General features: G+C 42.4%; 1 protein-coding gene across 10 annotated transcripts in view; it reads left to right on the top strand.

Annotated features, from left to right (window-relative positions):
- The window catches only part of kif1b (kinesin family member 1B), a 237,337-nt gene that overhangs the window by 125,461 nt on the left and 84,789 nt on the right, over nt 1-27,087 (top strand). For 8 of the 10 annotated variants that reach the window (XM_078238676.1, XM_078238673.1, XM_078238670.1 and 5 more), the window contains 5 exons: nt 1,826-1,905; nt 4,009-4,115; nt 7,692-7,775; nt 8,416-8,596; nt 12,528-12,600. In XM_078238676.1, coding sequence (XP_078094802.1) covers nt 1,826-1,905; nt 4,009-4,115; nt 7,692-7,775; nt 8,416-8,596; nt 12,528-12,600 — 525 coding nt within the window. Of the gene's footprint in view, nt 1-1,825; nt 1,906-4,008; nt 4,116-7,691; nt 7,776-8,415; nt 8,597-12,527; nt 12,601-16,661; nt 21,304-27,087 lie in introns of those variants that run through there. The other 2 variants (XM_078238678.1, XM_078238679.1) reach the window with 1 other exon arrangement.

Below are 27,087 nucleotides of genomic sequence, written 5' to 3'. Positions count from 1 at the left end.
GAAATTAAAAATAGTGGATTTTTCTCTCTCTCCTGAACAAATTAAGTTTGTTCATTTATTCGTGTCACAAGTAGGTTTACACTGCATTGAAGTTACTGTGAAAATCCCCATTGAAGACAGTGTAGTGGTGGGTTCTATACATAGTGGCTACTTGTACCTCACCCAAGTGATCATTGTTGATGCATGAGTTTGGACGTGAGGCATTGGACTGGTTGGAGCCATCAAAACCCAACAGGAGCGTGGCTGCAAGTGCATTCATGCAGGAGTCATTGGGAACCTTGGCACCTGGGACGTTTCCTGTCTTTTTTCACGCTCTCTTCTCGCTCATCCATTCTCATCCATATCCAACTGGATATGCACAAAGACCAGGGGCAAGATCTAGCAACCCCATTAGCCGCAGGCGCAAATCCCGTAATGGTCGCTAAATCTCTCAAGCAGCCAAAAAAATAAGATTTGCACCGGTGAAATCTTTGGATCTGATATCCATAGATTCAAATACATTTTAATATAATAGAACATAGAACAGTACAGCACAGAACAGGCCATTCGGCCCACGATGTTGTGCCGAGCTTTATCTGAAACCAAGATCAAGCTATCCCACTCCCTATCATCCTGGTGTGCTCCATGTGCCTATCCAATAACCGCTTAAATGTTCCTAAAGTGTCTGACTCCACTTTCACTGCAGGCAGTCCATTCCACACCCCAACCACTCTCTGCGTAAAGAACCTACCTCTGATATCCTTCCTATATCTCCCACCATGAACCCTATAGTTATGCCGCTTAGTTGTTGATACCATAGCATCCGCACCCAACATGCCCCCCCATCCCCTGGCGGCATGTTGGGTGCGGATGCGCCATGCCAGTACGAGTCACTACTGATTTTTAAAAGGGAAAACCAATCATGATAAACTTGCTAGAGGCACTTTGGTGCCTGTATACCCTGGGGGTTGAAGGAGAAGGCTGGACATAGCCCATAGCAGTGCCAAGGGGGCCCTGGCATGGGAGGGGGAGATTTCCCGATGCTTGGGATGGGGGGTTGACCCGATGCTGGCTGTGTGATCCTCGCCAGCACTTTGAAATTGCACAGAGTGTTATTAAATTGGGTGAGATTTGTGAAGCCAATGAGGTTTTCACAGCTTTTCGCACCTGATCCAACACCGTGCAATTTCTTTGGGAAAATTGTACCCCGATTCTGGCATCTATCTCAACCACCTTTAACTAGGCGCAGTGAGAAGTCTAACAACAACAGGTTAAAGTCCAACAGGTTTATTTGGTAGCAAAAGCCACTAGCTTTCGGAACGGGCTGTCCCTTCGTCAGGTGGGTGGGAGTTCTGATTACAAACAAGGCACAAAGACACAAACTCAATTTACATGAATAATGATTAGAATGTGAGCCTTTACAGCTAATCAAGTCTTAAAGGTACAGACAATGTGAATGGAGGGAGCATTAAGCACAGGTTAAGCAAGCTCCAACTAGGCGCAGACCACGGGTTGAAGCTGGTGCTCTCCTGTTTCCTTTAGTTCATTTGTGCACTTATCTGTGGAGACACTTAAGAGACCAAGTTGTGAACATTTGGCATTTTTCTAAAAAAAAATCACATTTCTTCGAGCTAAGCTTATTTCAAGGACACATTAGACCCAGACTGATCACTGAAATACAATCTGATTTCATTTAATCTCAAACAGTTTTGTTAACATAACTCCGTTTTGACTGAGGGGGGGGGGTCTGGCGCACCAAAGAATAATGTGAATCAAAGCAAACTTTGCCTACGTTATTTATAAGCTGTTCTCCTGTTTTTTTTTACTGTTCTCATTTTCATGGCAGACCCCACATCTAGTGAACCTCAATGAGGATCCTCTCATGTCAGAGTGTCTGCTGTACTACATCAAAGATGGCATCACAAGGTAGGTAATATGACTAGATGAAAAGTCAAGCCACTTTGAATAAGGTGGCAACCAATGACACGGAGTTGCTGACTCTTAACTTTATAAAGCTTGATTGTGATCGATAATTTGCAGATTAAATTGGATTTTTGTGAAACTTAAGCTAAAGTAGTCAGACGGCTTTGAAATCTAACCTTTTCTTGAATTTACAAGAATTAAGAAATGTGATTTCAGATATTTTTATAGTTTGATAACCTTTGAATGCATCACACTCTGACTCTTATCAGCTCAGAATTTTATGCTGTTGAACAAGAACATAAACATAAGGACTAGGAGCAGGAGTCGGCAATTCAGCTCCTCAAGCCTGTTCTGCCATTCAATACAATCATGGCTAATCTCATCCCGGCCTCATCTCCGCTTTCCTACTTGCTCCCCATAACCCTTCATTCCCAGACTAATTAACGATCTCATTGAAGCCCAGTGTCCAGCCATTTAAAAATCTTTTAAGCTCTATCTGACATCTCACTGGCGAAGTCAGCTCTCCAGTCCCTTTTGTCAAATCCTTCCAGTGAAGGATATCAGTTGAGTATAGGAACAAGAGTAGATCATTTATCCCCTTGAACCTTTACCACTGTTCGTTGCAATGGTGATGATTTGTGACCCTAACTGCACCTTACCCAGCTTTGGTCTATTTCCCTTGGTTTTTTTAAATTCATTCATGGGATGTGGGCGTCGCTGGCAGGGCCAGCATTTCTTGCCCATCCCTAATTGCCCTTGAACTGAGTGGCTTGCGAGGCCATTTCAGAGGGCATTTGAGAGTCAACCACATTGCTGTGGCTCTGATGTGGGCCAGACCGGGTAAGGATGGCAGATTTCCTTCCCTGAAGGATCTTTGGGGAATGGAAATGTGTCAATCTCCGTTTTAGAATTCACAATTACTCCCGCATCAATTGCTGTCGGCAGGAGAGGGTGCCAAATTTCTACTAGCTTTGTGCGCAGAAGGGTTTCCGAATTTGACTGTTGAAAGGCCTGACGAGGTCCTGTGGTCTCGACTCTCCAATGGGAATGGTTCTTTTCTCTCTCTATCCCCATCTTTTTTCCTTAATTTGATAACATAGAACATAGAACAGTACAGCACAGAACAGGCCCTTCGGCCCACGATGTTGTGCCGAGCTTTATCTGAAACCAAGATCAAGCTATCCCACTCCCTATCATCCTGGTGTGCACCATGTGCCTATCCAATAACCGCTTAAATGTTCCTAAAGTGTCTGACTCCACTATTACTGCAGGCAGTCCATTCCACACCCCAACCACTCTGAGTGAAGAACCTACCTCTGATATCCTTCCTGTATCTCCCACCACGAACCCTATAGTTATGCCCCCTTGTAATAGCTCCATCCACCCGAACAGATTCTGATTAATAAAAATTGTATAATCAATAAAGGGTTTTAGTATATTTTACTCAGAAACATGTCAGTATATTATACTTTGTTTGGTAATTTGTTCGTACCCCTGGAGGAGATTTCCACCAAAATAATTGTGTAGCATGTACAGCATGGAAACTAGTTAATCTGTCCAACCAGAGACTTCACTGAGAAAAATGAAATTGTGTATTAAAATAGTTAATTATTCAGTTTATTTTTTAAAAATTCTGATTCTGTTTTACAATCAACATTTTGAACAGACTAATAGTGCATTGTCCTTGCTGCCTAATGAGTGGCACCATATTTGCTTCGGGGTTTTCTAGTCTGGTAGTAGGGTAGATATCGGGAAGAATCAAACATTGAGGGGTATTACTTTAACAAAGTTGTGTTGGGTGTAGGCGTTAACTATTTTGGGGTGGCACTGTGGTTAGCTATGCTGCTTCACAGCGCCAGGGACCCGAGTTCGATTCCGGCCTTGGGTGACTGTCTGTGTGGAGTTTGCACATTCTCCCCATGTTTGCGTGGGTTTCTTCTGGGTGCTCTGGTTACCCAAGGCTGGAATGGAACCCGGGTCCCTGGCGCTGTGAAGCAGCACTGTGCCACCCATAATAATGAGCTATTTAACACAGTAGTACATGGAAATCTCACTTGATTCGGGTGTATGTTTAAATGCGGTGAATATGTATTTTTTAATTATCAGGGTTGGCCAGGCGGATGCCCAGAGACGTCAGGATATTGTCCTTAGTGGGGCACACATCAGAGAAGAGCACTGTAGCTTCAGGAGCGATAAGAATCAAAATGGAGAAGGTAAGAACTAACAAATCAATTCCTCCTTAGATTTGTGCTTAGTCTTTTCATCAAATAAGTGATTTTTACCTCATTGTCCTCATGTTTGGGATCAAAGTTGCAAGTTCCTGGAATCTGAATAGGGTTCTGTGGACAAAAAGGCAACTACTACAGGTACAGTGTCTCCAAACCAGCCGACCCAGTACAGACTCCCTGATGGATTATGAATCTTAACGGTTTTTGAAGAAAAAAAATTGGAATTAATAGGAGACACTTAAAATCAAATCGTCTAGGACTGTATATTAAAATAATCTGGCTTTGCACGCATCAGGTTACTCCACCTTTTTAACAGGGATATTGGAATATTTATGCATTCAGTTATCCTTTCCAACAGAGACTGGAATTATATTTTGAAAAGTAGAGTTTGAGTTTAACTTACCAAAATTCGCTGGACTCTGGGGTGGTTCCCGCAGATTGGAAAACAGAAAATGTGACGCCACTGTTTAAGAAAGGAGGTAGACAAAAGGCGGGTAACTGTAGGCCGGATAGCCTAACTTCTGTAGGAAGGAAAATGCTTGAATCTATCACCAAGGAAGAAATAGCGAGACATCTGGATATAAATTGTCCCATTGGGAACACGCAGCATGGGTTCATGAAGGGCAGGTCATGTTTGACTAATTTGGTGGAATTCTTTGAGGGCATAATGTGTACGGTGGACAATGGGGAACCTGTGGATGTGGTGTATCTGGATTTCCAGAAGGCATTTGATAAGATGCTGCACCAAAGGCTGCTGCGTAAGATAAAGGTGTATAGTGTTACGGGTAATGTATTAATGGATAGAGAATTGGTTAACTAACGGAAAGCAAAGAGTGGGGGTAAATGGGTGTTTTTCTGGTTGGTGTCAGTGACTAGTGGTGTGCCTCAGGGATCAATGTTGGGACCGCAATTGTTTACAATTTACATAGATGATATGGAGTTGGGGATCAGGTGTAGTGTGTCAAAATTTGCATATGATACTAAGATAAGTGGCAGAGCAAAGTGTGCAGAGGGCAATGAAAGTCTGCAAAGGGATATAGATAGTCTAAGTGAGTGGACAAGAGTCTGGCAGATGGAGTACAATATTGGTAAATGTGAAGTCATCCATTTTGGTAGGATTAACAGCAAAATTATTTAAATGGTAAAAAATTGCAGCATGCTGCTGTGCAGAGGGATCTGGGTGTCCTTGTGCAGGAATCTTAAGGAGTTGGTTTGCAGGTGCAGCAGGTAATTAAGGCGGCAAATGGAATTTTGTCCTTCGTTGCTGGAGGAATGGAGTTTAAAAACAGCAAGGTTATGTTGCAGCTGTATAAGGTGCTGGTGAGGCCACACCTGGAGTACTGTGTACAGTCTTGGTCTCCTTACTTGAGAAAAGATATACTGGCACTGGAGGGGGTGCAAAGGAGATTCACTAGGTTGATTCCGGAGTTGAGAGGGTTGGCTTATGAGGAAAGACTGAGTAGACTGGGACTATACTCGTTGGAATTTAGAAGAATGAGGGGAGATCTTATGGAAACATATAAGGTTATGAAGGGAATAGGTAAGATAGAAGCAGGGAGGTTGTTTCCACTGGCAGGTGAAACTAGAACTGGAGAGCATGGCCTCAAAATGAGGAGGAACAGATTTAGGACTGAGTTGAGGAGGAACTTCATCACTGAAGCAGTTGTGGCTACCTCATTGAATGTTTTTAAGGCAACAGTAAAGGAATTAAGGATTATGGTGAGCGGGCGGGTAAGTGGAGCCGAGCCTATGAAAAGATCAGCCATGATCTTATTGAATGACAGAGCAGGCTCGAGAGGCCAAATGGCCTACTCCTGCTCCTAATTCTTATGTTCCTATGTTTTTATAAGTTTTAGCCTCATTTTCAGTGTGATGCTACTTTTTACAAAATGAAAAGGAGCATGTTAAAGGTTTTGTGTCAAAAGAAATTGATTTCACAATGCAACTCTGTTCCACATGACCAGAATAGGGTGGAACTTGAAATGTTGCTGGACCACAAAACAAGCCCTGTTTACATGTGTGATAGGAGTTGGGTTAATGAAGATTTCAACCAGGGTGTTGTCTGGCTTAGAATCTTTATTATGATCCACGTAGAGGCTGATACCTCGTAAAGAGAGATGAGTTTCCCAACAGAAATTACCGAAGAACAGAATTTAATGTTTTGAGACTTTTACTGTAACAAACTAAAATCAACATTGATCAAACGTTACTTAACAAGCAACGGTTAACCAAAATAGGGTAGATACTTTCACATTAACTAACGAATGCAATTGAGATATGTCTGGAACCCCATTCTCTGTGCAGTGTACTTCTGGCAGATATGTATCATTCAAAGAACAGGCTTTCCTGCAGGCTTGCCTTTCCTTGCCACATTAGGTTGCAAATTCCATTGGCCTTTGAAAGTCATTCCACTCAACCTGAGTCTCTAAGATCCAGTGCAGCTTCCATCAGCAAGGACCCCCTTTGCAACTCCTTGTTCCTTAAATCTTCAAAGATTCTCATCCCTTACTTTTGAACAGAAGACAAATTCTTACACATATCACCACAGTGACATCTACCTTGTCTCTCCCAGTCTGTGTCTCACTAAAGCAACTGTCCCTTTTACTGTGAGTCACTGTGGAAAGATGTGAAAACTGTCACTCAATTTGTGGAGATGCCGGCGTTGGACTGGGGTGGGCACAGTAAGAAGTCTCACAACACCAGGTTAAAGTCCAACAGGTTTATTTGGTATCACGAGCTTTCAGTGCGCTGCTCCTTCGTCTCATCTGATGAAGGAGCAGCGCTCTGAAAACTTGTGATACCAAATAAACTTTTGGACTTTAACCTGGTGTTGTGAGACTTCTTACTGTCACTCAATTTCAGTGGGTTTCTGTTTGGCCATGGCAACAAGACCAATAGCTGAGATACCTCCAGAATTCCCAATTACACCTAAAGTTAAAAGACATTTTAAAACATAATTGTCTTGTAAAGTCCAGAGTTTGCGTTTTTGGGATATTATTTAGGGTCAATAAATGCTATACTGTAAATGTTAAAAATGGAGGACTAGACGGTTTTGTTTTGTTTTGTGAATGGTGCAATTCTCATAAGCCACCAGCAGCTTCGGGGTGTGTGTGTGTGTGTGTGGGGTGTGTGTGTGTGTGGGGTGTGTGTGTGTGTGGGGTGTGTGTGTGTGTGGGGTGTGTGTGTGTGTGTGTGTGGGGTGTGTGTGTGTGTGGGGTGTGTGTGTGTGTGGGGTGTGTGTGTGTGTGGGGTGTGTGTGTGTGTGGGGTGTGTGTGTGTGTGGGGTGTGTGTGTGGGGTGTGGGGTGTGTGTGTGGGGTGTGTGTGTGTGTGTGGGGTGTGTGTGTGTGGGTGGGGTGTGTGTCAGTCATACACGTGCGTTTAAAAGGGGCTAATTGTAAAGCACCAATAGATGCAGAGTACAGATCAGCCCACTGCTTCTCCTGAAGGTTATCAGCAGCAGCTCGGGAATGTATTTCAGGCATCCAGCTGTGTGGTTTTGCTCCCACCTCTTTATAACTTGGCAATTCTTCAGTCTGTTTACTCTCACTTGCCTTTGCAGTCATTGTCACTCTGGTGCCCTGTGATGGATCTGAAACTTACGTGAATGGCAAACGAGTTGCCAATCCAGTGAAACTACGGTCAGGTAGGTGAAGCACAGATTGAAGTGTTGGTCGGTTACTTTGTATTTTTTATATGGTCTAGATTAGCATGGTCTTTAAGACTGCATTACGGTACTGTGCTATACTGTCTACTCTGGTTTGATACTTTCCTAGTCGAGAGAGGGGGAGATAGTGGTAATGTCACTCATCTAGTAACCCAGAGGCCCAGACTAATGCACTGGGGGGGACACATTCAAATCTACCCCATGGCAGCTAATGGAGTTTATATTCAATTAATAAATCTGGGATCTAAGGCAACCATCAATGATTTGTTGTAAAAGACCATCTGGTTCACTCGTGTTCTTTAGGGAAGAAAATATGCCGTCCTTACCTAGTCTGGCCTACATGTGACTCCAGACCCACAGCAATGTGGCTGACTCTTTACAGTCCTCGGCGATGGCCTATCGTAGAATCCCTACAGTGCTGAAGGAGGCCATTCAGCCCATAAAGTCTTACTCGAGCCCTATCCCACATCATATATACGCGTTTGTAGGTGCTTTGGGATGGGTTTTCCTTTTTATATTAAAGGCGTGAGTGAGATAAGTTCGTGCAGGTATTTTCACCTGTCCTGATAGTAGTCGCATTATCCTGAAGTATGAAACTGTTGGCTCCTCCTTGCTTTAGGGAATCGTATTATTATGGGCAAGAATCACGTCTTCCGATTCAATCATCCTGAGCAGGCACGTGCGGAACGTGAGAAGACCCCGTCTGCTGAGACGCCGGTCGAACCTGTTGACTGGGCTTTTGCTCAGAGAGAACTCCTGGAAAAACAAGGCATAGATATGAAACAAGAAATGGAAAAAAGGTAAATGTAACCCGGAAACTTCTTTCTCAGAAAACCTGTGATTTGGGTCAATTTTTATGGTTCTGGCGATAAGTTCATAAGATATAGGAGCAGAATTAGACCATTTGGTCCATCCAGTCCAACTCCGCCATTCAATCCATGGCTGGTATGCTCCTCATCCCCATTTTAAGCGATGATGATGCTAATGATGGACCTCGTAGCAAGATTGCGAGTGCACAGATAAGATGTGCAGGTTAAAAAATAGCCAACTCTTGCTACACAAGTGATACACCTCTGTTGCCCACACTTGTGTGATTGGGGGTTATTAATGTTTGGTGACCCGAGCGTTAAGTAAAGGTGTCCTGCCTGCATTGGCCAGGTTGTATCTGCACTGGATTTCATTGCACGTAGCCATGCACACTATCTTGCATGCTTACCTGCACAGATCCCAATTTTGGAAGTTTTTAAGCATTGCCTAATGTAGAGGTGTATTTAAATCCTGCAGTACCAGACGTTCATCTGACCAACATGGAATATCTTTTGATCAAAAATGGTTGGTCTGGAGCAGCTAGACTAGTGTATGTAAGGGTGGATGTGTTAACGGTTTAATGTGGATTCTGGGCCGCAATCAACTTCAGTTGTGACACTGAAGGTGAGATATCGCAGCTGTTTTGTGTGGCGTAGTGCAGTCCAAATTCCTGTCTATTTTAGTGGCTGCTCGCACACATTCGTGACTGATGCAGCCTGCCCAGAGACATCGATTAGAGAAAAAACATCGTAGTTCTAACCATTACAGGTAAAACAAAATATTGCTTTCCATTCAAGGAGCTATATGCAAAGTGTCATTATTGTGGCTTCAGGGACATCAAAAGACACCATACAACAAGCGAATTGCTCACTGAAATGCAGTCAACCTATCATGCGGTACCCTGTCAAAGGTCTTGCTAAACCCCATGTAGACAACGTTGACTGCGCTGTCTTCATTTACCTTTTTGGTTACCCCTTCAAAAAAACTCAATCAAATTCATGAGACATGATTTACCACTCACAAAGCCATGCTGACTGTCCATAATCAGTTCTTGCCTCTCGAAATGCCTGGAGATCCTGTCTCTCGAAATACTTTCTAACAACTTACCCATTACAGCTGTTAGGCTCACCGGCCTGTAGTTCCCAGGCCTTTCCCTCCAGCCCTACGTAAAAAAAGGCACATCATTTGCCACCCTCCAATCTTCAGGCACCTCACCTGTGGCTGTCGATGATTCAAATATCTCTGCTCGGGGACCTGCAATTCCTCCTGAGGCTCCCACAATGTCCTGGGATACACTTCACCAGGTCCCAGGGATTTATCTATCAAGTGCTTAAGACTTCCAGCACCACCTTCTCTGTTATATGTACACTCCTCAGGCATCACTATTTATTTACCTAAGTTCCCTAACATCCAGGCCATTCTCAACAGTAAATACTGATGAGAAATATTCATTTAGGATCTCTCTCCTGTGGATCCGCACATAGATGACCTTGTTGATCCTTAAGAGACCCTATTCTCTCCCTAGTTACCCTTTTGCCCTTCATGTATTTGTAGGAGCTCTTTGGATTTTCCTTTGCCTTATCTGCCAAAGCAATCTCGTGTCCCCTTTTTGCCCTCCTGATTTCTCTCTCAATTCTACTTCAACACCCTCTATACTCAAGGGGTCCACTTGATCCCAGCTGCCTATGCATGTCGTATGTCTCCTTTTTACCAGGGCCTCAATATCCTGAGTCATCCAGGGTTCCCTACTTCTACCAGCCTTGCCCTTCACTCTAAAAGGAATGTGCTTACCCTGAACCCTGGTTAACACGCTTCTGAAAGCTTTCCACTTACCAGGTACCCCTTTGCCTGCCAACAGACTCCCCCCAATCAACATTTGAAAGTTCTTGTCTAATACCATCAAAATTGGCCTTGCCCCAATTTAGATTTTTAATTTTTGGGCCAGACCTATAATTCTCCTATAAACCTTAAAACTAATAGAATTATGGTCACTGGTCCCAAAGTGATCCCTCACTTCTGTCACCTGCCCTTCCTTATTTCCCAATAGGAGGTCAAGTTTTGCCCCCTCTCTAGTCGGGCCATCCACATATTGAATGAGAAATTCCTCCTGAATACACTCAACAAATTTCTCTCCATCCAAGCCTTTAATACTGTGGCTGTCCCAGTCAATGATGGGAAAGTTAAAGTCCCCAACTATTACCACCCTATTTTTCTTGGAGCTATCGGTAATCTCCTTACATATTTGCTCCTCAATTTCCCACCGACTATTTGGGGGCCGATTAGTACAACCCTATCAACCCCCTTCATATTTCTCAGTTCTACCCATATAGACTCAATGGGTGAACCCTTGGATATATCTCCCCTCAGTACTGTTGTGATGTTCCCCCTAATCAAAAACACAACTCCCCTTCCTCTCTTACCTCCTGTTCTATCTTTCCTATAGCATCTGTATTGATGTATTCCCTAGAATCTTTACAGGCAGCAAGGGGATTGTAATGCTTTTTATTCTAAGCTGGATTTGAAGCCACGTGACGGAGGTACTATGACACCTACTGTGCTTGTATTTGTCCATTTGAGCTTTGCAATACTCCAATGGCATTGCTGCATTCTATCATTATCCCATGCACAAAAGCTGTATGCAATGAAATATCAAATAAACTCCTATTTCAGATTTCATAGAACCCTTCAGAGCAAAAGGAGGCCATTAGGCCCATTCAGCCTGCACCAACAATCCCACCCAGGCCCTGTCCCTGCCACCCCACATATTTACCCTGCTATTCCCCTGGACACTAAGGGGCAATTTACAAAGAACAATACAGCACAGGAACAGGCCCTTCGGCCCTCCAAGCCCGCGCCGCTCCCCGGTCCAGGATTGAATCCTGAATCCAGGATCCCCGCCCAATTTTCCAGCCTATCTACATCCTAATATCCTATCCACCGAGCTGTCCCTCACAGCTACGATGCTTTGTTCATCAATTTAGCATGGCCAATCCACCTAACCTGCACATCTTTGGACAGTGGCAGGAAACCGGAGCATCCAGAAGAAACCCACGCTGACACGGGGAGAACGTGCAAACTCCACACAGTCAACCAAGGCTGGAATTGAACCCGGGTCCCTGGCGCTGTGAGGCAGCAGTGCTAACTACTGTGCCAAGTGTTTTAATGCCTAGTTAAAGATCTTTGTGTAAGGATAGACCACAAGCCTTTTTTTTTTTGCAAATCTATCACTGCATTTGGGAAAACCAATATATTCCTTTTCTTCATTTCTAACGAGACCTATTGCACAAAGCCTTGCTCTGGCTGCTGATTGGAACTTTGAAAAAATTCCAAATCTATCTAAAATTGCCTGTGCCCCCATCAGGGTGGCACGGTGGCCCAGCTGGTTAGCACTGCTGCCTCACAGTGCCAGGGATCCCGATTCGATTCCCGGCTTGGGTCACTATCTGTGTGTAGTCTGCACATTCTCCCCGTATCTACGTGGGTTTCCTCCGGGTGCTCCGGTTTCCTCCCACAGTCCAAAAGACGTGCTGGTTAGGCGCATTGGCCGTGCTAAATTCTCCCTCAGTGTACCCGAACAGGCGCCAGAGTGTGGCAACTAGGGGATTTACACAGTAACTTCATTGCAGTGTTAACCTAAGCCTACTTGTGGCACTAATAAATAAATTTTAATAAACTTTAAACATTCCACCCCCCTACTCCTGCTGTGGTGTTGTCTACTGTTTATTACTAATACCCTTGTTGTGAGAGGGGCATGTAACTTGCACGCTTCTGTGAGCATGTACAAGGAACTATTTGCTCGCTGAACTGCTTTACCGAAAGCCAGAAATGAGTTTGGCAAACATTTTCAATTGTGCCCATACCTGGGTCTGTAATGAACCACCGGGGCCCTGTATTCATGCAGCTAAAATATTATATTCTCAATAGGCTTCAGGAAATGGAGATTCTATACAAGAAAGAGAAGGAGGAGGCAGACCTGCTTCTGGAGCAACAACGCTTGGTAAGAATTTTTGACTCCCTTTAATTCTAACATTTCTTGTGTGTGTCAGATGTTTTTTTTATTGCATTATACTGGCCTGAAATGAGTGGATTGTTCATGCTTGCTTCGTTGATTTCCAGACACTACTAATTTTGCACAATCTTCTACCTCTGACTTTCCATTGAGCTCTTTGTGATTGAGTCTTGAAATGGATCATTTAAAACTGCATGGTACAATCCACTTCTCTTGCATGGGACTTGATCTTCCTCGTACCTTCTGGAGAAATAACGATTTTGCCATATTTGAGCAATGTCCCGCAGCAAGACGTATTGAGGGAGACGAGGGCTATCCACTCAACAAATCTAATGGGATAATTATGGAAGGGTGTCATTTTCTTAAGGAAAGGCAGCTGTTGCGAAACAAAACCTTCCTATTTTTAAATGGACATGACTATTTTACATGAATTAGTTGAGTTTTAGAGCAGAACTTAGGAGGAAAATGTGCGGGTTAGGTTGATTGGCCATGCTAAAAATTGCCCTTAGTGTCCTGAGATGCGTAGGTTGGAGGGATTAGTGGGTAAATATGTAGGGATATGGGGGTAGGGCCTGGGTGGGATTGTGGTCGGTGCAGACTCGATGGGCCGAATGGCCTCTTTCTGTACTGTAGGGTTTCTATGATTTCTATGAGGAAGGTTGGTGGTGGAAGTAACTAAGTTATGGCAAAGTTAGCAGCGAATAATTATGATCTTCAATCAGTTAGATGAGCCTTTTTCTTAAGATTAGGAAACGGGATGGCTCACATCTGTAATGGTTTAGAGAGAAACTTTATTTTAAATCCTTTTTGAAATTGGTCTTTTTTGAATTGATGCTGTAGACTTGTGGCTTGTTTTGTAAATTTTGTGCGATATTACCCCCATAAGCCTATAGATTTGTTCCTGAAATGTGAAAATGAGCTAGGAACTGGCTGGCACCATGGCTGGTCTCTGGGACTTTAAGTTCACATCAAGGTTGATGGATGAAATTATCCTCCTCTTCAGATTGTAAGAACCCTTTGGGAAATCTACAATTCCTAATGGGCAATGAGTCTGAATAATTTGTTTCGAGCTGCTCGTCTCTTTTGGAGAGGCCTAATGATGTTTGGTGTGGAAATTGGAGAAGCGCCACACTGATGCAGTAGGATATTCAACTTTGTCCTGCCGTGGGGCAGTACGGTGGCACAGTGGTTAGCACTGCTGCCTCACAGCGCCAGGGACCCGGGTTCAATGCCCATCTTGAGTCACTGTCTGTGCGGAGTCTGCATGTTCTCCCCGTGTCTGCGTGGGTTTCCTCCGGGTGCTCCGGTTTCCTTCCACGGTCTGAAAGACATGCTGGTTAGGTGCATGCTAAATTCTTCCTCAGTGTACCCGAACAGGCACCGCAGTGTGGCGACTAGGGGATTTTCACACTGACTTCATTGCAGTGTAAATGTAAGCCTACTTGTGACACTAATAAATAAACTTAAACTTAAAACTTAATGATGCTGGACATCTAATGGGCAGGCTTGATACTCAAACTGAGTTCCTGAAATGGAGAGAGTTCCTCTTTCTGGTATCACCATCCCTCATTTTGATCCGTACGAGCATTTAAAGAGCACTTAAGCCTTCCTGATTGTCCCACACGGTTATTGAGTCAAAGAAGTTGTTGGTTTAATCTCCAGTCTATGCTCAGTTAACTGGACTCTGCCAACATTGTAGGAGGGAAGTTACATTTGGCCTGGGTATTGAGGGAAAGGGGAATTATCAAAAGTTCTGAGTGCCCTGTCCACTGCCGGTACTTCACTTACCCACCTCTGACTGTTGAACAAATGTAGGATTGGATATGGCCTTGACAGGGTAGCCAACTGAGACTTACTCCCGGGGTTAATACATAATGAATGGCCACATTGACTTGTGCAGCCACTCGATGGCTGCCTGATGACTGTGGAACCATAGCCCAGCAGGATATAATTGGGGTTCTGATGTATTGTTCCAGGAATATGCTGGTTATAGAAGATTATGGGAGATTTTTTTTTTCTTGCGTTCTGGGCACTGTTGGAAAAGGTCACTTGCATTTTTTTAAACATCTGATGAAAAAATTGATAGACATTTTAAAAACATGCTGCTAACAGTGTTCGTTCTGCCTTCCCTAATTGTCCTTGTGAAGCAATTAAGGAAACAGGAAGAGCCATTATGGTACAGCTAGCGTTTTCAAAGGTTACCAATTAGAATCTATTCAATGTTAAAGTGAAACGAATGATAGAATGGGACTCAACATCGTTTTGTAAGCATTTAACAAAAACAGGTTGATGAGATTCCCTCAGATGTATTAGTATTCATGTGAATGATATATCAGTGAATTTCAGTAGTATGTGACTCCCTACACCCAATCCCATTAGCGTGGTACACAAGTCATCTTTTAAACCTCAACATAAGATCTGAATTCACACTCGTAAAAGCAAGGAAGTCCAACTGTTGTCCAATTAAGTAGCTAAGTTTAGTTGATCAGCTGATTTGATTCTTTGCCAGTTGATTTTTATTTTTAAATGTAAGTAATTAATCAAAATAAATCAATGTGCACCTCCAGCAAGGTGATTTTTCTCCTCTTGGTTTTAAAGCAAAATTTCTACCAGGCTTCTAGTGTCTTGGTCACTTGTTGCAATTCGTTTTAAATGCATCCAATGCACAGCAAAAATTAAGAATTTGAATGCTGTGATTTTATTTTTTAAAAGGACAGCAATGGACCTTCAAGCTGATTTCTTATCTCAAGACCTTTATGCTGCCCATAACGGCCTCACTCTTCCCATTTCACCTTGAGACAGCAAACGCTTGCTATTTTGAGGTGACAATGTACTGATGCCTTGCTTGTTCCAAAACATTAATCTTCTGAATGATTTGAGTTTGTGATGTTTACTGTGATCAATTATGTTCAACATTCCGAATTAGACTGGTGATAACCGTTTATGTAGACTTCTTTCTTATTTTTCCCAAGATTTAAAAGTTGGTAGTAGTATCTCATTCTTGCTTAAGCCTGATCTCCAAATAATTTTTAAAAAACCCCCAGCACAAATATTTTCATTGGTCCGTGTTGCTAGAATAATGCAACACTTGATACATCACTAAGGAGCCTCGCGAAATCCTCGATCGAATTTAACCTATGTATTTTTTTTTACTGAAAATTTTTTGATCCAAGCCTTTGGTCTAGTGCGAAGTTGTTCAAAGGAATTAATGATGGTCGGTGGACCTCAAAATGATCCTACCCCCGTCTCTGCAAGAATGAGAAGCTACTCTGAGACACATCTTGGCTTTGTTTTAGCATTGATCTGAGTATTGGCTGCTCTGGATTTAACTGCATTTATATGTGCACCCGCAATACTAACCCATCTTAACAACATCCATTTGACCTCTGTACCAAACTGGACGCACTACACATTTATCCTGCCGTTTTAAATCAGGATTGCAAAGAGGCAATCACTTTTTTGCATGTTTGTAGCATGCCTCGGGTGCAGCTTTGAAATTCAGAAAGGGGGATAAAAACAAGTTTGAAATTGTCCGTATAAATGTAAAAGGGCAGTTTAACATTAAACATCAAAAAGTTGACATTTTGGATTTTGTTTCCCTTTTGTTTGTCAAAATAATCATCTGCAGAATTGTGGTGCAGAATGTATAAATGATTGGATTTGTTTCTGCAAATATTTTTGAATGGCCTCGTGCTGAAAATTGCACGTCCACCTGTACAGTAACCCTAAGAAGCATCTCAAAAGTCACGTAAGTGAGCAAGTTGGTAACTAGAAGAAAGTGCTGTTTAACCTTGAACGGCCAAGGCAACATCGAGCTGAGTTTAAAAATATTTGCACAAAGTGTTTGAATCTTTTAGGATTCTGGACCATAATTGTGTATTTGATTTTTGTACCAAAGCTTTTAAGCATGTTCATCTAACTCATCATAGTTTTCCCATTCCCCAATGTTTTGTTCATGATTTTGAGTTCTTTGTTTTCATTCAATTTGAATTTTTGGGTTTAATTTTAATTTCGGTTGTTTTGGGGCATTTTTTTGGTTTTTTTTAAAGGATGCAGACTCTGATAGTGGGGATGATTCAGACAAGAGATCATGTGAAGAGAGTTGGCGATTGATAACCTCCCTGAGGGAAAAGCTACCTCCCAGCAAGCTGCAAACCATTGTAAAAAAGTGTGGCCTACCCAGCAGTGGGAAAAAACACGAACAGATCAAAGTTTACCAGATTCCCAAACGGCGTAAAATTACCAAAGACCCGAAATGGGTGACTGTTTCAGACCTTAAGATCCAGGCCGTAAAGGAGATCTGTTATGAGGTGGCCTTGAATGATTTCAGGCATACTAGGCAGGAGATTGAGGCACTGGCAATTGTTAAAATGAAGGAGCTGTGCGTTGCTTATGGAAAGAAGGATCCCAATGAGAGAGACTCTTGGCGAGCTGTCGCAAGAGATGTATGGGACACGGTGGGTGTTGGAGAGGAGCGGGTTGAAGATGTGATAGTCACTGTGAAAACTCCGAGTGATGTGGATGACCTGAAGTGCCATGTAGACAAACTGGAAAATATTCTGCAAGAAGTCAAGAAGCAGAATAATACGAAGGAAGAAGAGATAAAGATTCTTCGTAATAAAATGTTGCAGATGGAGAAAGTCTTTCCACTGATAGATTCTCAAGGGAAGCACGTTTCGAGCAATGATGGAAGCAGCAGTGAAAACGAGAAAAACAAACATGACTCTGCAAACGAGGATGACATCAGCAAGGATGAACGCGTTTCGAAACTCATGTCCGAAGATCCAGAGTTCAGGCGTGGTCGTCTGCGATGGATGAGGCTGGAGCAAATTCGATTGAAAAACCTGCAGCAGCAGGAGATCACCAAACAGCTGCGGCGGCAGAGTGTGCCGCACCGGTTCATCCCACCCCAGGACCGGAAACTGCGCTTCCCTTTTAAAAGCAACCCCAGTCACCGTAACTCCTGGAGCCCCGGCACGCACATAATCATAACAGACGAGGAGGCGGTAGAATTCGTTGTTGAAAGGGATCCGAAGGGTGGAGGCGGCTCCGAGGAAGATGTCAACGAAAAGAACGACCGCAATCAGCCTCGTTCGTGGCGCCCGTATGGGTCAGGCAGAGGGTACAACCAAGGCAACAGGCAGCAGCACAGGAACGAGCAGCAGGTTCGCTGGCGGAGCAACTCATTCAGCAGTGGCCAGCAGCAGCACGGCTTGCGTCGGCAGACCTCAAACTCAACCGAGTCGTTACTGTCATCGGATGGTCGTCGGACGCCAGAGTCACCTACTTACCATCAGCACCGCAACCACCAGCGATCGTATTACTTTAACAGCGGATCTTATGAAAATTGTTTCCAAGCAGTTGAATACAGTAGAACTGACAGATCATACCACAACCATTTCACTACCCCACCAAGAATGCGCCGACAATACTCGGCACCAAACCTTAAAGCACGAGAAACAACTGTGTAGAACCAATCACTGGAATAAGCCTTTTTTCCTCCCCTTCAGAGTTGCCAGGGTGCTTAAGCTGACATTTATGTCTAGCTGTCGATCTTCCGACATCATCATTGCCCAAACTACACAGTGGCCAGATTTTTTGTTTATTAACCCATTTTGGAAACTGAAAAAGCCAAGTCTACTTCATAGGATTCACCTTAATTTTGATCATCTAACCACAATAAGCGCTCACCTTTTGCACTAGTTTTGAAAGCTGACAACCTAATTAAAGATGTACCAAAAATTGGTATTGAGAATTGGCAAATGTCATTTGGTCAGTTTACCCGTTTCATTCATTTCAAAATTAATTTTAAGACACCTGAAGCTTAATTTCCTCATTATCCCATTTATTTGATTTTAAACTGGATAGAAAAATTCTAATGTACTTCATAAATCTTTGTGTCAATTGACAGAAAGTTCTTGACAAACTGATGTACAGAATATAAGCAAGCAGCATTAATATTATTAACTGGCTCAAATGTTTAATGGCCAAGGTGTCTCTTGATTTTTCCTTGTTATATTTTTGTCAAATCAATTTGGTCCAAGTGTTAAACTGCCATTTATGATTTTGAGTGGGGTTTCCCTATTTAAAATCACAATGCAAGTAAGTGCATCTTCTACAAACCCGCTGCATTAGTCCTTAATGTGTCCAAATTGGATTTCTGGGTTTTTTTTTTGCAGAAAACCCAATGCTAATATTGTATATTTTTGTTAAAACCTTCATGGATTACTGGGGGAAACAACGTAGGGGTCTGAGAATTAATAATTTTTGGGTTCATACAAATTCAACAAAACCAAGTAGTATTTTCTTTTTGCATTTTGACTTCTGTGTAACGTCGTCCCAACTAATTTGCAGTAATTTTAGTGGAAGAATCTAGTAGCAAGATTCAATTTTTTAAAAGAATAAGTTTACATAGTTAAGAAATTAAAGCTACCTCTTCCCCACCCCCCCCCCCCCCCCCCCCGCCCCCTCCCTCTGCAACAACCAGAAATGATCCTTGTGTGATTTTAAAAATGCATCTTGTTTTTGTAGTATTCATTATGGTTTGAAATATCACCTGGGTGAACTGCGGGATATTGCATTACAGTATTTAAGTTTGTCCATTTCACTCACTGATGAAGATTGAATAATTCTTGGTGCTTAGGAACACGTTAGCTTTGAAAGGTGTGGCACGTTTTAAATGTCTGCGAATGTGTCTCGTGAGGTTGAGAAGAGGCTGACCAGGAATGAACTTTAAACTAACAATGGTGCCTTATCCACTTTAACACATTGCAGCAAGCTCTTAATATGTACTTAATCTCTCTTTTATTTTAGTCTGAACTTGCTACAACCATTACTTACCACTTTAGTTTCTTATAAGTCACAAGTGCAAATAATAGAAATAAGTAGTTTCTCCTTTACTCGTATATCATTTATGTTAGAAGAATTCAATTGTGTATCAAAAGTACCTGAACTCCTCTTGCATTTCAATCCTAAGCATTTCAAAATTGCACTGTGTTCTTTAACTTAGGAACTTTTCATTCAACTAAAGCAGGAGCCAAATCATTCCAAGTTATTTACTTTCTCTTGGAAATTCTAACCTATCGAATATATTTTAAAAAGCTTCATCCCAAAATACTGGGGAAGGGGGGGGATGCTTTCAAAACCTCATAATTTCAGAACTTCAGCATTTATAGGACACACTTTGTTTTTGGAGATCGATAGTTTGCTTGTGAGCTCCTTGTTTCAGAGTGATTTTAAACTTGACTTTTTAAAAAAGATTTACGTTTTGCTCCCACTTTAGCCACATTAACTTTGTATTTTAGATAATTATGTTCTCTTGTTTAAATACCCAGAATGAGGATTATGGACAATCCACATGATGGGCGCTCTGCAGGGAAAAATAATAATCATTTTGGATTTGGCATGATTGAAGTGATACCTTGGACTACTTAGTCCACAACAAAAGTGCCCTCAATTTACTTTAAGTTTTTATCAGCATGCCATAATTTCCTTAACTTTACGTATAATTAGATGCTTTTTTTTTTAAAAGGAAAACAATATGTATTTGAGCTTATTCTAGTCTCTGCCTCAATTCACTGAGTTTAAAAAGGTGAGATCTTGAACATCATTAATCCTTTTACACTCTGAAAGCTTTGAATTCTCATTTCAAAAATCTTGGGTACCTTTTAACCTTAAGTCATGTATTTTTTATTCAAAGGAAGCTTGAAAATTTCTCTCAGGAAATTTTCTTCTACGTCCTTCGGTCTGATTTTAAATATTTAGCTTCGGAGTAATTGAACGCTGAGTAATGAGCATCTTGAATAAGAATTCCTGGATTTAAATAAAGAACGTCATCATAATTCTCAAGGAACCATTTCTCTGGAGGATTTTATTTTAAACAATACCTTACTGCTGTTGCAGGACACCTGGCGTAGTGACATTTTCACTGATATAAAATGGCCAATTTCTGAAACGTATGGATTTTTTTTTTGGTTTTAGTTTACAGGTGCTGCATAGTGCAGCCTCACTTAACTCCCCTGCTTAATAATTCGAATGCACTTTGATTCATGCATGCTTGTGCATTCCGTTTGTTTGCAAAGACATTGAGCTTTGAAAGAACATTGAGTGCCATGGTGCCTCCAAAGCCACAGATTAACCAGTGCCGTCTCAATATAGTGCCTAATTAATCCCACTCAAAAGATATCCCATTTTCCAGGAACGTTTATGTTGATCTTAATAATGATGCATGCTTATTAGTTTTGTTTCTTTGATTAAATTAGCAGGGTTGTCAAACAATGCAAAATGTTTTTTCAGGACATGGTGCTAGTCAGTTTCTTGTACAGAAAAATGGAAGGAAATCACAAACAATACTGGGACACTTTACCCTCCTGTGGATGGTTCATTATGTGCTCTTAAAATGGGTCTCGGCGGACATTTGTTACAGCATTCATTTTTTAAGTGAGCCTTAAGAGTTAGCTAATTAAAAGGTAACATCCAAGTATTTGCAAACTTGTCTTAGGCAAGTCCAGTTTCGTAAACGTATGACTTCCATGACTTTGGAATTGCAGTAATTACGGTCTGACTGATGCCTCTGTATTTAGTTTCATTTTTGCCTTTCTTGGCTATTGTGCTGTATGTTGGTGCCCAGTTCAAATCATTTGCGACGTTCTGTTGTGAAGGTTTCAGTCAAATAAAGTGCCAAGTCTTCAAGTTTGTGGTGGCTTTTTCTCAGTAACATGCCTGTAATCTTTCAGTTGTGATAGGAATCCACCTCCCCCCCCCCCCCCTCCCCCTCCCATTCACACTTTTTTTCAATTTTCCGTAGTACTGGGTGTTAAATATGGCAGCCGTGTTTTAGATCTAATCTTGCTGAATAATTGAGAAATGCATATGGAGATTTCTTTTTTAAAAAATGACCAATGATTGACAAATCTAACTTGTTTAGGGTTTCCGTTTATTTCTGCTGGCCATCTCGATCGAACTTAGAAACTGGTAACCATCTGCAAATTTCCCCAAAAAATCATTGTCAACATCTGATGTTGACGTACCTTTTAGTGTTAGAAAAGTTGTCATGTCGCTTTGCCAAATGATGGTTACTGCTGCAGGGTTTTCCTACAACTAAAGATTTCTTAGAACAAGAACAGAGTACTCCTGTTGGCAACAACGTTTTTGTCTCGCTTTGACCAAGGTGGTGAATAATAGGCAGTGCTTCTATTCCCCTCCTGAACATAACCGTTCTAATCTATGATGGACCAATGGCTTTCCAAATAATTTTGCCTTGCGCAGGTGGGGAATTGAGAGAGAAGCAAACCCAGATCGCTGCCAATAGCCCTCAACTTCTTAAATCTGTGCTCACCTGTCCTCTCTGGCTCCGTTTTCAATTGAATCCTATCAGTTTTTTTACTTGGCCACGCAACAAAATGGCTGCAATCAAAAGGCCTTTGGGTGTTAACTCCCACAGTCCAGAAATGTGCAGGTTAGGTTGATTGGCCATGCCAAATTGCCCCTCAGTGTCAGGGGGATTATCAGGGTAAATGTGTGGGATTATGGGAATAGGGCCTGGGTGGGATTGTGGTCAGTGCAGATTCGATGGGCTGAATGGTCTCCTGTACTGTAGGGATTCTATGAACTGCTTACGATGCCCCATCATGCATTTATTATGGTAGCATTTAAAAGCGTTCATCCGATTTACTGATTTACTGTAAACATACATTCTGAGTAAGTTCAGCTGAAAAATTAAGTTTCCAAGGACTGCGGGAATAGAGAACAATTTCACACAGGCTGCAATGGGGAAGTAGCTTGGTCTTGTGTTACCATTCAATGGCTACATGTCTAATCCCACAAACGAAAATTAGATTTATTCAAGTCAGGAGTAAAACGTTTCAAAGTGCAAGAAGTACAGTATCGATCCTCCCAAAGATTCTACAACATTTAATCTGATCTGCAGCTGCCGTATTGAAGTGACTTGAAACGGTGGCACAGTGGTTAGCACTGCTGCCTCACAGCGCCAGGGACCCGGGTTCGATTCCAGCTTCGGGTCACTGTCTGTGTGGAGTTTACAAATTCTCCCCGTGTCTGCGTGGGTTTCCTCCGGTTTCCTCCCACAGTCCAACAATGTGCAGGTTCGGTGAGATTGGCCGTGCAAAATTGCCCCTTCATGTCAGGGGGGACTAGCTAGGGTAAACAGGTGGGGTTATGGGGATAGGGCCTGGGTGGGATTGTGGTCAGTGCAGACTCGATGGGCCGAATGGTCGCCTCCTGCACTGTAGGGATTCTATGATTCTATATGAGGAGCGGCTGAGGGCTCTGAGTCTGTATTCATTGGAGTTTAGAAGGATGAGGGGGGGGGATCTTATTGAAACTTACAGGATACTGCGAGGCCTGGATAGAGTGGACGTGGAGAAGAAAAACTAAAACCAGAGGGCACAACCTCAGGCTAAAGGGACGAACTAGAACCAGAGGGCACAACCTCAGGCTAAAGGGACTCCTTTAAAACAGAGATGAGGAAGAATTTCTTCAGCCAGCGAGTGGTGAATCTGTGGCACTCTTTGCTGCAGAAGGCTGTTAGAGCCAAGTCTTTAAGACGGAGATAGATAGGTTCCTGATTAATAAGGGGATCAGGGGTTATGGGGAAAAGGCAGGAGAATGAGGATAAGAAAAATATCAGCCATGATTGAATGGCGGAGCAGACCCGATGGGCCGAGTGGCCTAATTCTGCTCCTATATATTATGGTCTTATGAAAGCTCCTGTGAACGTCTGACTTTTGGTGTTATGATTTTGGTAGCACTTGGAAAAACAAGATTTTTTTTTTGAAAAATAAAAGTTTAGTTTTACTTTTAAATTATAGCCAAAAAAAATTATAAAGTGTGTGGGCTGTACAAAGGAGGGCAGACTGCACTTGTGCTGAGATCTGGAGGTGAGTGAAACAGGGATCAAACTTGCATGAATTTCAACTCTAGGGTCTCTGACCTTTTGCACCCTAAATAGATATTAAATATCTTGCTACCAGGCTGGTTTAAGTTTCTAGTTTGGTAGCTTTGTGGAGCTGAAAGCATTACAAGTGTGCACATTTTAATATCGCAGATCTACGGACAGCGGAACTCTCCACAGCAGTGTTCCATTTTATTGCAGTGATTGTGGTACCGGCACCATAAAATGGGCAATATTTGAACACTCCCAGTTTATAATAGTTCTTGCGAATGCAAAATTTAAAAACCCTACAATTGTGAATGAAGTTCAATGCAGATGAATGTGAGGTAATGCACTCTGTTAGGAAGAGTAAGGAGGGTCACTTTGTTACTTGGAAAGGGGAGGCAGTGGTCTGGTGGTATTTTCACTGGACTAGTAATCCAAAGACCCAGGGTAATCCTCTGGGGACCTGGGTTCGAAGCCCACCATAGCAGATGGTGAAATTTGAATTCAATTTTTAAAAATCTTGAATTAAGAAGCTACTGATGACCATGAAACCATTGTCAATTGTCGAAGGGCCTGCTCCGCCATTCATTATGATCATGGCTGATCATCCAACTCAATAGCCTGATCCTGCCTTTTCCGCGCCCCCCCCCCTCAAAGAGCGGTAAAAATGTGGAACCACATGGAGTGGCTGAAGTGTGTAGATGCATTTAAGGGGGAAACTAGACACTCAGTTGAGGGTGAAGAGAATAGAAAGTTGTGATAGATTTAGATGAGGAAAGATGGGAGGGGGTTTGAGTGGAACATAAACACCAACATGGACTGGTTGGGCTGAATGGCTTGTTTCAATGCGATATGTCCAACATAATCCTATAATAAAATGGTGCATTAATGCATTACTGCTGGAAGTCAAGTGTTAAATTTTAAATATTTCTTTACTTCATATATGGGGGAGGCGATGGCCTAGTGGTATTAGTGGCTTGTCTATTAATCCAGAAACTCAGCTAATGTTCTGGGGCCTGGGTTCGAATTTGGCCAGTGATGGAATTTAAATTCAATGTTAAAAAAATCTGGAATTAAGAATCTACTGATGACCATGAAACCATTGACGATTGTCGGAAAAACCCATCTGGTTCACTAATGTCCTTTAGGGAAGGAAATCTGCCGTCCTTACCTGGTCTGGCCTACAGGTGATGCCAGAGCCACAGCAATGTGTGGTTGACTCTCAACTTCCCATGGGCAACTTGGGATGGGCAATAAATGCTGGCCAACCAGCGACGACCGTGTCCCACGAATGAATATTTTAAAAAATATACGACCGAGGTAAACTCACTTTTGCCTATGCAGCTTGTGCCTTCTCTGGTGCCCTCACCTGAGATCAAAACTATCAGTATTAATCCTGAACACTTAAAAAAATAATAATTAAACCTAACTATGATACATGATGTGAGGATGTTACTGGATTCCACCCAAAGGATCCTAAGTATTTTTGAAGGATGCCTTGATAAACTGTACACGAGTGGGATTTCTTAATGAATTCCAATTGCCAGTTCTAATATTGATGGATTCTTCCCACCTGCTCCCCGATATACATCAGGGCAAATTCAACTAGGTGCAAGATGCAAAAGCTGCAATCCCAAAGTTTACACAGCCGTGGCTTTATTATGTTAGTGGGCCACAGCTGTTCACAATCTATATCAATGATTTGGATGTTGGTACTAAATGTAATGTTTCCAAATTTGCTAATGGTACAAAACCAGATGGGAATGAGTTGTGAGAGGCTGCAAGGAGACTTCAAGGGGACGTAGCCAGGTTAAGTAAAAAGGCAAGAACAAGGGCAGATGGAATGAAAGTGTGAAGTTACCCAGGCAGAGTATTTCTTACGTGGTGAGAGGTTGGATGGTATCCTGTCCAAAGGGATCTGGATGTCCTTATTCATGAGTCACTTAAAGCTAACATGCAGGTGCAGCCAGTAATTAGGAAAGCAAATAGTATCACAATCCCTACAGTGCAGAAGGAGGCCATTCGGCCCACCAAGCCTGCACCGACGACAATCCCACCCAGGCCCATCCCCAAAACCCCATGTATTTACCCTGCTAATCCCCCAGACACTATGGGGCAATCCACCTAACCTGCACATCTTTGGACTGTGGGAGGAAACCAGAGCACCCAGAAGAAACCCATGCAGACATGGGGAGAATGTGCAAACTCCACACACACACTGATCCGAGGCCGGAATTGAACCGGTATGTTGTCCTTTATCATAAGGGGATTTGAGTGCAAGGGTAAAGATGCCTTGCTGCAATTATATAGAGCCTTGCCAAGGCTGTACCTGGAGTATTGTGTACAGTTTTAGTCTCCTTATCTAAGGAAGGATATAATTGTCATGGAGGGAGTGCAATGGAGGTTCACCAGACTGATCCCTGGGATGACAAGTTTGCCTTAGGAGAAGAGATTGAAGAAACTTGGCCTATATTCTCTAGAGTTTTGAAGAATGAGAGGTGATCACATTGAAACCTAAAATTATTACAGGGTTTGACAGGATAGATATAGATAGAATGTTTCCCCTGGCTGATGAGTCTAGAACCAGAAAACACAGCCTCTGAATAAGGGGCAGGCCATTTTGGATTGAGATGGAGAAACGTCTTCACTCAGAGGGTGGTGAATCTTTAGAATTCTCCACCCCAGAAGGAAGCTTAATCGTTGAGCATGTTCAGGACAGAAATTGATAGATTTCTGGATACTAATCACATCGAGGAATATGCAGGAAAGTGGTGCCAAGGTAGATGATCTAATGGAATGACAGAGCAGGCTCAATAGGCTGAACAGCCTACTCCTGCTGCTATGTTCCTACATTCCTACTGTTTTTGATATCAAAACAAAAGGATTGCCAGCTTTGTGAACCACCGCCTCCTAGGGGCTGTCCAGTAATGGTGCATCCTCCCAAGGTAACGTTTGAAGGTAATTTGTTTCATTTTCCTTCATCCTATCCCAGGGATGAGCTTTGTGTATGTAGGGAATGTGGAAACAACTGAGAAGAGTTAATGTTCCGAGTTTTACAAAATAGTCCATCAGCTAGATTACCAATAAACTGGTGTTACGATGAGTCCTTCGATTTAATTGAATGAACAGCAAGCTGTGTCAATGTTAGAACTGCCCTTCTAAGAAAAATACGTTTGGATTTTGGTGTCCTTGGCATTGAAACGACCTCCACTCCCAAGCAGATGTGTCTCTAATACTTGATTACATCTATTCCTGTCTGTGAGCTATTATAACTTTTAATATGTGGACATACTAAAATTTACCATAGTCTGTAATTAGTAATTAACTAACCTGATAAAGCAACAGTGGAGATTAATATTGGTATTGACTAATACACCCCCCCCCCCAAAACCCTCACCAGATTTGTGGTACACCAATTCCTTATTAATTAAACCTTATTAATAATGGAGCCATTTCCATGTTACTATACTGAAGGGATGCTAATGTCCAAAAGTCATGTAATAGTGTGACTGTAAATGGACTGCGTTGATTGTCAGTTATTCCTGTGGTTCCGCTTGCATTCACCTTTCTGCCCCCGT

The sequence above is a fragment of the Mustelus asterias genome, chromosome 22, assembly GCF_964213995.1.
Source record: "Mustelus asterias chromosome 22, sMusAst1.hap1.1, whole genome shotgun sequence".
NCBI lineage: Eukaryota > Metazoa > Chordata > Chondrichthyes > Carcharhiniformes > Triakidae > Mustelus > Mustelus asterias.
This window is presented reverse-complemented; position numbering and strand designations above follow the sequence as displayed.